Raw genomic sequence first — 12,255 nt, forward strand, 5'->3', positions numbered from 1 at the left:
CAGAAGAGCTGGTCTTCCATTTTCCGTTGTGTGCATGTGCACCAGTCAGCTGATCATCGCATTCCCATGCGTGCCAGTAACCAGAAGACAAGCTGGCTGATACGCATGTGCGCACCGGAAACCGGAATTTCATTTCTTGGCACGGATGCCCACTAGGCAGCTTGTCTTCCAGGATGCATCCCGTATGTGCACGTGCGCACCTTCCCTTTTCGGCACTCAGTGCCGAAAAGGTTCGCCATCACTGCCCTAACCCAAACCACAAAAAAATGATCATTAATATATATATATTTATTACATAACTTAATATTTAGTAAGTAATAGTAGGCTTCTTTGGTAACATAGCTGAATGTATCTGATTAATTTAACAAATTAATGTTTACCTTTGCTTTATTTCAATTTGTCTTTTACTGATTATCGATCTTCAAAAGTCTCTTCTAAAAATCATGAAACTGGATGGATGACTGATAGAAATTTTATTTATTTTAAATAACTAATATAGCTTCTTCTATCCATCCTCTCTCCTGTTCTTCCTATTTGAATTAGACTCCTAATATAACAATAGACTTAGACTTATATACTGCTTCGCTGTGCTTTTACAGTCCCCTCTAAGTGGTTTACAGAGTCAGCATATTGCCCCCAACAATTTGGGTTCTCATTTTACCAATCTCAGAAGGATGGAAGGCTGAGTCAACTTTGAGCCTGGTGAGATATGAACTGCCAAATTGCAGTCAGCCAATAGTCAGCAGAAGTAGCCTGCAATGCTGCATTCTAACCACTGCGCCACCACTAATATGACACATTAGATCACTTTAACCTTTTTTTCCCTGCTACAACTCTAATCTAGATTAGTATTCTCTATATCTTCACATTAACACATAACTTTTCATGATATAAATAAAATAAATATGTCACTTCAATCTTCTTTTGCTTCATTCTACTTTATAAATCACATCTATATCTCCTTTCAAAGAATGTCCTTGAACAAAAAGCCTATCCACACATTTACCTTTGTAATTTCAGTTAGAATGCTTTTCTCTTTTGCTTCTTTCATTTCTAATGAAAAATATATCTGGTGCTCTCCAGATGTTTTAGTCAACATCACCATAAACTATTGCCCTTGTTTGGGATTAATGAGAACTGAAGTCTTAAATATCTATGCCTGCTTCTAGCCAACTATTTAGGATACAACAATCTTTTTCTTATTACCACCACTACTTGTGGTAATAGTAGCCTTGAATTTACTCACAAGTATTAGGAATTTGGTGACATTGTTCCGAAGAATGGGTATACATATCTCATGACTGTTTATACTTTCAAAATAAAAAAGTATATTAGGATTTCTGTAGTTTAGGTAATCCTAAAGGGATTGGAAAAGTATGAAAGACTATGAGGGCACCAAAAAATACCCACTTAATTCTATTGCTCTAATTTCTCTGTTAATTACCATTATCTTTTTACAGTGAGAGGATTATTTTGGAAAAGTGCACCATGAATTGTATTGTACAAATAAATAAATAGTGTCCCCAACCCTTAGTCTATGGACTGGTTGGGAACTGGGCCACATAAGCAGCAGGTGAGCATATGAAGCTTCATTTGCACACACCCAGGATCTAGGTTGCATGTACAATACTATCCTCCCTGCTGCCACCACCTGTCCATGGAGTCAGAAAGGTTGGGGACTACTGCTACAGAAGGTAAAGGTAAATGTTTCCCCTATCCAGTCATTTCTGGTTCTAGGGGATAGTGCTCACCTGTTTCTTAGCCGAGGGAGCCAGAATTGTCCAAAGACATTTCCATGGTCATGTGGTCAACATGACTATACACCAAGGCACATGGAATGCTGTTACCTTCCCACCAAAGTGATACCTATTTATGTACTCTCATTTGCATGCTTTCAAATTTCTAGGTGGGCAGGAACTGGGGTAAATAATGGGCGTTCACCCTGTTGCATGGCACTCAGGTCTCGAACCTGGGCTGTCAACTTTTCAGCTGACAAGCTCAATGGTTAGCCATTGCTCCCCCTCCTATGCTATATGCTAAAGAATGGTAGAGTAGTTTGAAAAAAGATGATGATATGTTTCTAACACATAAAGGCACTTTCTGAGTTCAGTGTCACTGAATTCAATAGCATTTTCTTACTCTTTGTATTATCAAGAAAAAAAAATCTTGCTCTAAACCCAAAACCAAAATCTTGGGGGTTTTTTTTCCTTGAAAATGTTTTACTTCTCGTACAAGACGCTTCTTCAGTTCAGTTCTTGCTCTAAAGCTTTCCTCCTGCCTTAGTGAGAACCTATACAAAGCACTTATTCCACAAGTTCATATTTGTCAGAGACTGCAACATGAATGTTGGGTCTGCAAGAATTGGATGGGGGTGGCTATCTGGTATGTGTGCATGCTTAAATATTAATTATTAATTTCCTCCACAATCACTTTCCATAGGCCATTCTGCCAATTGGGTCTTTTTGTATAATAAAATTGGGAAATAGGAAAGAGAGGCACCTAAAGGAGCTCTAGTAGGAAAACACCCACTGCTTTGTGACTATAAAGGTCCTTTCACAACATTCATTCTTATCATTCAGAATATTATTCAACTTCGATTTCACAGGTTGTCCTTATTTTGTTTGTTTGTTTGTTTACATTTATACCCCGCCCTTCTCCGAAGACTCAGGGCGGCTTACAATGTATAGGGCAATAGTCTCATTCTATTTGTATATATTTACAAAGTCAACTTATTGCCCCCCCAACAATCTGGGTCCTCATTTTACCTACCTTATAAAGGATGGAAGGCTGAGTCAACCTTGGGCCGGGCTCGAACCTGCAGTAATTGCAGGCTTTGTGTTCTTAATAACAGGCCTTACCAGGCAGAGCTAAACCGGCCCTTATGAAAGAATAGGATAAATATATATATTTCTGCATTTAACATTTGAAGCTTAATCATGATTCGGAGCATGAAAATTATGTAGAGAATACTTCTGACAGAGCAACTTTCCACAAAGTTTAATGATTTCCACAATTCTCCAAAGTTTTGTGCTCCTTATCTTATTTGCTGGTTTCTCAATCTGTTTCTTTTCTAGTGAAATTATTACAAAATTGCCCCAAAATGTGAAAACGTGGATACGTCAAAAATAAAACAAAGCATAGCAATTCTTGACAATTCAGACTGGTTTGAGAATATTCTACAAAACGTTAAGTCATGATTTCTATTTTTCCTTGATACTTCAATACTTCTGTGCCTTTCAATCAGTTAGGCTTATTGGAGTTGTGGTTAGGAGTGATAGTAATTGATTTATTTAAACAGTAGGAAGAGATACCATTTATTGAAGTCACTCACACTACTCAGCAGCTGGCCATGGCTTTTAGTCATTCCTATCCCTAGGCCATATTTGACCAAGAGGCGAGAAGCACTGTATTCTATTACCAATCCCCTTTGGGAACTATTCCCTGTGAAGTAAACTATGAAAAGCATTCTAAAGCTCTCTCTAACTCAGGAAGAGAACATGCCTTCCCAGGGCCATAGCAATATATAGGAAGCCATAATAGTGTTTCCAGAAAATGCTCTTTAAAAGTAAACATTGAAGTGACACATTATACAAATCCACAATGCCTTCTTAAATAAATATTTGGGTGGTTATTTTGAAAAGAGCATTTAATAATTGTAATATTCTTTTTTAGGAAAAACCTGGAGAGAGATTACTATAAAAGACAACTTTATATAGAAGCAATCTTTGATTCGAACAATTATGTTCAACAAGTTTATTTTGCAGACTTCTTTTGTGGACAAATCATGCTATGTTATGAATGCTATGAATGAAGTTATGTCAGAATTGTAATTCTCAATAACTTGGTCAGTCGATGGGCGGTGAGAGATGGGAGCCAGGATAAAAAAAATATCAAGAGATTGGTCATAATCCTTTTGTATATTTCTTCATATCACACACAAGAAAGGAGTGGAGCTTTGGTTATAAGATCATGACTGCTGTTTTCACTTTTTTGGTTCAGTCACACTTTCAGGCCTCAAAGCATTCATTATCTACTTCAGAAAGCATAGATTTCAATAAAAAGCAATTCATGCTAACACATTAAACCTTTTTTAAATAAATAAATAATATCAGACCCTTGTATCTGCATTAAAATTTCCATGTGCATATTCACAGAATCTCACCCTATTTGTTTCAATTCATAATCCAATTCTGACAGATATGATAAGAGCCATTCACCATACTCAAAGCTGAGGAATTCTCTAGGGAAGAGTTTGAGAAGAACAACAGAAATATGAAATTATAGAATAATAAAAAATACATAGAAACAGAATAACCACCCTTGGGAGGATAAACCACTGAAACAGAATTACATTATGGGTCAGCAGAACTGAGAAATTATTCTGATTAATTCCTTGGTCCAGCATTTGGTAGACAGACACAAGACTATAATGTCACTCCAAGAGCCAGTTTGCTAGTGGTAATATAGTTAAGGGACAGTTTATTCAGATTCAAGAATAAGAGTTCAGTGGAGTTATTGATCTCCTTTAATGCAGTATTCGGAGTTATTTTAGGAAAGGAAGCAAATAAGGAAGGAAAGCTAATATTTTAAAATTGCAGATGAATATTTGGGAAATGAAAGAAAAATAAAAACAAAGAAGAAAGGAACAATTTTAATGTTAGAGAAAAATACAGCAAGTTGCAATTGGAAAATGAACAGAAAGATCTCAAGAGGATTAAAATATTGGTACCTTATAATCTTAGCTTGTGTTGAAAAGAATCCTCTGTATACATTTCTGTGCAGAATATGTTAATTCATTAAAAAAAATAAACAATCACCCTTGACTTCCAATATTGGCTAATTCAGATAAAATAATTTATCTAAAGCCGACTAGCCCTTGGAACACCGTGGTAATTAAGATAAATACTTGATCAATATATTTAAGACCAAGGTGCTAGTCCAGCAGTTTGTTTATGCAATATAGATAAAGATATGTATTGTCAAGGAATGCTTGATCTGCATATATAAAATCTTAAATCTCTTCAAAAAGCATAACACTATAAGGCACATTTTGCAACTTTTTCCTTTTTAAATTTGATCTTCAACGTGCCCAAATCTTCAACCTCACAAAGACAAAAAATGCCATCTATACCAGGGGTAGTCAACCTTTTTATACCTACCACCCACTTTTGTATCTCTGTTAGTAGTAAAATTTTCTAACCGCCCACCGGTTCCATAGTAATGCGCCATGTATCATCGTCTGTGCATGCCTCTCGCGCATCATGGATTGGGTGGGGGGGGGGGCGCTGGCTACCAGCTCTGCTTGTCTGTTATAGCTGAGTGGTGTGGGGGGAGATGCGTGAGCTATTCTGGGATGAGGCTCTTTTGTTTTCGGTCATACTATAGCGCCATTTAGTTTCACTTATGTAACATGAACTAGTTAACTAAATTTGTATGCGCGGGTGATACAAATAGTATATTTTCAGAAATTTAAATTGTCACAGGGAATTTTATGAAAACCTAATGAAAATGTTTTTAAATAATTCTATGAATTTTTTTAAAAAAGTCAATTAAATTAAAAAAAAGGAAAATGTTTCAGTATCGGACAAAACCCCTACCGCCCACCATGAAAGCTGGAATGCCCACTAGTGGGCGGTAGGGACCAGGTTGACTACCACTGATCGATACTGTAAGAGGAAATGCTTTTTCTCACTTGTCTTGTGTCCATAATTTCACAGTCTCCAGCAATCTGTTCATATAACATATTCTATGGCTTCCCTTACATTTTTCTTTTTAACCATTATGTCATGCCACAATGGTGGAAATGGAAACCAGGAAACTATACTTTGGTTTATGTTTCTGTGCGTCAGGGCATACATTGTCTATAAAGACATTTTAATTATGATTATTACTAAAGGTGAGTAGGTGCATGTATTGCACAACCATTTATATTTTGATATTATTGAATCAGAAGTTTCTGAAATTAATTTCATATCATTCTTTTAATGGTTGGACAAATTACTATAATATGTCTCTTTCTTGGGTTGCCCTAGCCAAGTGATTACTGTGAACAGAGTAACAGGCAGAGCACAAGTTCATTTCATTTTCAAAGAAATCCAAGGAGTCAAGAATTTTCAGTAGATGATTGATAGCAGAGCTCCTTGGCATCTCCAATTAACAGGACAAAGTAGCAGTGTTGACAAAGATCTCACCCTGAGCTTCAGAGTCAAAACAGACAACACTAATCTTGATGGGTAGTGTGCAGTACTCAAAGCAGTAAGTGCCTTTACATAAAATGTTATTATTCAACTGTTTCACCTTCTTTGCAGCTTATCTTAAACTAAGAACAGAATTTTCATTGTTTTAAATTAATTCATACTATTTAGGTACAATCCTATGGACAATATTCTGAGGGTAAATTCCTCAGGCAATAGTAGGAATTACCTTGTAAAAGACATAGGATTATGCTACTGGTTTGTTGTACTACTTTAAGTAATTATTAGCAAACAGATTCAGGGAAAGAAGGGGAAAAGTCCAACAATGAGTTACTTCTTGTGAAAATAGGTTAAACTCATCTGAGTGCATTGATCTGTAAATATCCACCGACGGATCGAAATATTACTGGACATAAGAATATTGTCCATTTGTATCCACAGACTGAAATAAACAGGTATAATCTCAACAGAAGATGGCATGGTAACAGTGTCTTGATCCTCCTGGTCCACCACATATTAATTAAAAGCAGAATGAGAACAAGAATATAGTGAAAAGAAATACAAGTGAAAGAAGCAAGATTAGAAAGTCCCAAGTGAAAACAAGAATGTGCCCCAGAGATCAGCAATGAGTTCAGGAGTCAAGTCATATCATATTTCAATCAGATTTTAGACACATCACTACTCTGGTTGCAAAATTGATATGTCCTTTCAGTTTTTAGTCTCTCTGCTTTCACAACGACATATTGCACCATTTCCAAAGCTGTAGAAGCCAGCTTATTTTCTTGGCTCTTCAAGAGTTCTAATTGTTCCCCCCCCCCCAATCATACGTAATATAACAGTCAAAGAACTATGTTAATGTCGAAGAGATCAATATTGTTTAAAAAGGGAAACAGCCTAAGCTTCCTTCCCTAATGTCTTTCTTTTTCCAAAACTTGCTATAATCTTCCTTAAAAGATACTTATAGTTGCAAGAAGTGGGAGATCAGAGGTAATTCATGACAGTGTGTCATATTTAAGCTACCCTGAAGGCCCCATTCTGTGAAAGTATCACAACTGAACAAAAAAAGCAACCTACATGTGCTTAACATGCACAAATTATCCTCTTATGGGGATAGGAATTATATGAAACACAGCCTTATTATCTGAGTGTCTACATCAGGCTTATTGTTTGCATAGAAATATTCTCAAAATCATGTACTTCTGCTGGCCTGTTTGTAATCTTAGCTGAGAATCAAGGAATTGCTGCTTTGATTTTACAATTTTGCACATTAAACTTTTCATTGTGGGAACATAAAAAGAAAGAAATACATTCCCACTCTCATAGATGCAGTACAAAAAGTTAACAGTAGGACTCACCCCATTATAATGAGGAAGCTTAATAGAATTTTTATAAGGATTCAGTTGCAGAATTGGGTCAAATCTGTGTGGTATACAAGCTGTATTCATGAGTGATAATATTGCCATTTTCAAGAAATAATTGGGTGGCTATACTCAGGCTGTTAGATTAGCATATTTTCCTTCCCTAACAGTAAAACTTGGTAAAAAATAAGTTCTAATTGATAAAATGCAGGAACAGAATCCACTGAGTATGTGTGTATCAAAGCCCTAACGCCTAACATACTACTCATTTAATACTAGCACATGACTGTTTAGAATACCCTATGTGCCTGCTTGGATAATAGTAATAAAACTATTGTATGCATAAATGCATACAATTTTTGAAAATTAATATTCATTTTAATTCATGTAAAATAATTAACGAATGCACAGTTACCTGAAGTAATTATCACTGAATTTATTACATCATGGTAAATGTGCATAAATTTTCAGGCTTAAGCCTTTTTTGGACCCCAATTGTATGTGATATATTTGAAAATTATTAAGTAAGCTGAGGATCATTTTGGGTGTCAGGTTATGATTACAAAGAATTCATGGCAAGTGAACAGTGAGTTGTATCTATGTTTTACTCTTCAATGACTGCTGGTTTCCACACCTGTGCTGTGACACCAACTTTCTTGGCTGAGAATTTTGGCTTGGGAACAGAAAATACAGGAGACGCTGCTGGTTCTTGCTTCAAAAATGTAGGGCAGCCCGTTGATGTATAGGACTCAATTACAGGACTAGAAGCATTTGATGGGAAGAATGGTTGTGAACTGTAGGCTGGTACAGAATATACTGAAGAAGCTTGAACATTAGAGGGAGAACCAGCATTGAGTACTCTTGATGGTACAGCTTGTTTTAAGGAAGACACTGAATCAATCTTTGAAGGATGTTTGGGAAGAAGATTTTCCTTAGTATCAGATGGAGGTTGAAAAGTAAATAAAGATGCATTAAGCTGGTATGGCTGATGCTTCATCACTTCTAAGGAACTTAATTGTTTCTTAGATTTTTTCTTAGTAGTTTTGGTAGCTCCAGGATGCTGTGACTGAGATTTGGTAGCAGCAAGAGGATAAAATGGAGACTGGATTGGATTATAAGCCACAGGGGGTGGTGCTCGAACATTTGATGAGTATTTCCAAGATGCTGGTAATGATGGAGTTGGGGATGAAGGCCGAGGCCGATTGGCCTGCACGGTTTCTGAGTCTACTACATACTTTTCCATCCGTGATTGCCTTTTAGCAAAGAGCTGAGCCCCCTTACCACTCAGTGCTGGGGGCATCTCAAAAGCTGGCCCCGTTCCACCAGCAAGAACAGCATTTCCTAATGGAGTGATGGGTGTTGTTTTGGGGGTATAATTTTGCTGGGGTGGTGAAACTTGAGCACCCTTAAAGGAAGACTCCAGGTTAAGAGTATTAGGAGGCTGTGGAGGTTGTGGAGGCTGTGGAGGGGGATAAACTGGTTGTGCTACTTTGATGGCTGCTGGGCTTGTTACTTCTGGAGATTTGGGAACTGGAAAGATAGGAGCTTGAGTAACAGCCACCATGGGAGGTGACCAGACTGGTGAAATAGGTGTTGTGGCAGTCGGAGAAACCTTTACTGAGGGTTTGGGAGCAACTGGGGGTGGGATCTTTTGTTTGGCAGCCTGGATATGCATGAAATTGCAGGCCTCTGCTCCCAAACTGAGGTAGTCTTCTTCAGGACCTGATTCAAAGCCACCAGTGGCAGGTTTTTTGCCTTCTGTATTCTGTACGAGAGACAAAAGAGCAGGATTTGGACTCATTTTGGGCGCTTCTTTAAATGTAAACATAGGCTTTGCAGTGCTTCTTCTCTTGGCCTCCTGTAATATTCCAGTTCTTATTGCAGGCACAGCAATCCGTTCATCCCTGGATGCAATCTGCTCTGTTGATTCTGTTGGAGACCACAATGTTGACTGAGTCATGCTTGTGGCCACTGGAGTCAAAACAGTTCTATATAATCCTTCAGGTGGTGGGCTAATTGAAGTATAAGGAGGTGGAGCAGGTAGCTCAGAGGGAAGAGCAACCATGCTTCTTGGGGGTGAAAATGGAACTGCTGCTCTGTTCTGAACACCAGGGAAAGGCTTGGCTGTTCTGTTTGAAGTAGGTGAGCTAACAGCTTCTGGAGGTGGATGTATCATATTTATCTCTGGGACAACCCTGATACCATTTTGCTGAACTATTGTCCTAGGACTATGGTTCATTTCTATGTAGCTTTTGCTTATGTGGCTTTTCTGCATTCTGGCAGAGTCTTCTTGTTTTGGTTGATAAAAGGAAGAACTCATATTTTGGGTGGCGTCTGTTGAAGTGGCCTCTCGGTGTGCCTCAATTCTACGCATACCCTGCATCTTCATTGCTTCTTGTTCAGCAGTGACCTGGTCTACCCTTTGACGTCTTTTGGCAAACATGAGTGCCCCTTTGCCCTTGGTCTCTGGAAGCAGCTGTGACATCTCGTCCCCACGTTTGTTTTTTTTCTCAATCTCAAGTAGTCCAGTATCCCAATCAAATGTCACAATCCGTTCTTCTTTATCCAGGTCAGAGAAGAAATCTTCATCAATTTCTGACTCACTTGTGCCAAATAAAGTTACTTCAAAAGTGTTCTCCTTCTCACCTTCTTCACTTTCGTCTTCCTCACCTTCGTCTTCGTAACGTTCTAGTTCCCCAGTGCCGTAGCTAACTAAGGTATATTTTCTGGCCCTTTGGCGACGCTTCTTAAACATCAACACTCCTTTGGAATTGGGATTTGGAGCTGCTGTCAGTAAGAGAGCAATACTTTTACATTTAGACTTAGCTTCCTTCACCTGCTTCTCTGATAGGCTCTCACTCCTTCTCAGCCCTGTAGGAAAAGAATAAAGAACATATTTGAGTGGATAACATGACAACAATTTTAACAATAGCTATTTGGGTTATAAGACTGTAATACATATCTTTCTTTCTTTAGAGTCTGATTCCTTACCCCTACAAAGGAAGTATGGGCAGGGCTTTAAGATTAATCTTTTCCCATAGTTGCAACCATGACCATTCCATAGCAAGCATTCCTTCATTAGTGACATTCTTTGATTAATCTTTTCTTCTCACGGATTTGCTATTTCAACTTGCACAAACGTTTGATGTTATGATATCTACCCAGAAAGAAGCAGATATATGGACAAAGGAATAGAAGATAAATAACTAGGTTGTATTTTTTTTGATGGATATTAACTTGGACCTGCGGCGCTTTGAGAGGTTTTAAGATTTAGATATACTAATTCAAACAAGACTAATTTCTGTAATAATACATAATTCACACAGGAAATTTTCTTGTTGAAACATTATCTGGATGAAAATATATGGAATGTAATTTATATAATGGACTATTTTTTGGAATATAATAATCACATTTAAGTAATTTATTACTAAATTTTAATCTAGTTTTCCGTTCCTCCAACTTTGGGCTACTAGGCTTTAGGGTGAATGAGTTGTTTCTTGTTCTGTGCTGTATTAGAATTTGATTTTTAATTTTTAATTTAAAAATGTAAGTTATTTTTTTAATTTTTATTTATTTTGTGCCTTTGAGTTGGTTTTTAACACCTAGAAACTGCCTGGATGATCAAATAAACCTTGATTATTTGGAATTTTGAGAACATGTGTGCAGGATTTGGAGAGGCAGTAAGTGTGTGCGTCAATGGTGGGTTTCTACAGTTTCGCGCCAGTTCAGGTGAACTGGTAGCGGCGGCAGTAGGAGGCTCCGCCCACCCACCCAGACATCATCACAGACGCTCTGTGCATGCATAGAAGATTCTGCGCATGCACAGAAGTGCTGTATGCAAGCGAAGCAAGCACGCATGCTCACAGTGTTGAACCGGTAGCAATAACGCATGAAACCTACTACTGGTATGTGTGTGTATGTATGTTTCATTCGTAAAAATTAAATCATAGAATAGAATAGAATTTTATTGGCCAAGTGTGATTGGACACACAAGGAATTTGTCTTGGTGCATATGCTCTCAGTGTACATAAAAGAAAAGATACGTTCATCAAGGTACAACATTTACAACACAATTGATGATCAATATATCAATATAAATCATAAGGATTGCCAGCAATCATGTGAGAATAATCAGTCTCAAGGCACCAGTTAATCAAAATGCTACCTGTCACCTCCTCTCTGTGGCAGGTCTGAAGGCCTAAATACAATTACTTGTCCTCATTTTCTGGATAGTGTGCAACTTTTTTTTTTTTTTATGAAGGAGTGGACTGTGGCCACCCACAATGTAAATATTCTTAAGTGCCTAATGTATATCATAGAAGCCTTCTTCAAACGATCCTGAAACTGGCATATTTGCATACTCTCTTCTTTTAATTTTTAAATAGTATGAAACATCTAAAAGGCCTGGAGGGAAAAGGAAACTTGCTAACACCAAAGACTACATACTAGCTCTCTAGGTGACATGTTGAGGTCTCCGTTCCTAGAGCAGGGAAATGACAGCACGCAATGGATCCTTCGCCATTTAGTCTGGCATTTTCTTTAGACTCTAGAGAGAATATTTTTGCCAACATGTATTCTTAGAATGAACAGTATGTCCCTGTCAGGAATATATTCTGGAATACCAAATGGTTGACAATGGTGAACTGGAAGACATGTAAAAGAATTGATGATTTATTTTCATAATTTTTTAAAAATTTTCA

The 12,255-nt window shown here is 37.5% G+C and overlaps 1 protein-coding gene across 1 annotated transcript in view; it reads right to left on the minus strand.

Annotated features, from left to right (window-relative positions):
* Positions 1-12,255, minus strand: part of SYNPO2 (synaptopodin 2) — a 112,048-nt gene that overhangs the window by 13,686 nt on the left and 86,107 nt on the right. Inside the window, exon 4 of the mRNA XM_058192609.1 lies at positions 8,187-10,423. Within this exon, the coding sequence (XP_058048592.1) occupies positions 8,187-10,423 (2,237 nt within the window). The remainder of the gene's footprint in view (positions 1-8,186; positions 10,424-12,255) is intronic.

The sequence above is a fragment of the Ahaetulla prasina genome, chromosome 8 (assembly GCF_028640845.1).
Source record: "Ahaetulla prasina isolate Xishuangbanna chromosome 8, ASM2864084v1, whole genome shotgun sequence".
Classification (NCBI taxonomy): domain Eukaryota; kingdom Metazoa; phylum Chordata; class Lepidosauria; order Squamata; family Colubridae; genus Ahaetulla; species Ahaetulla prasina.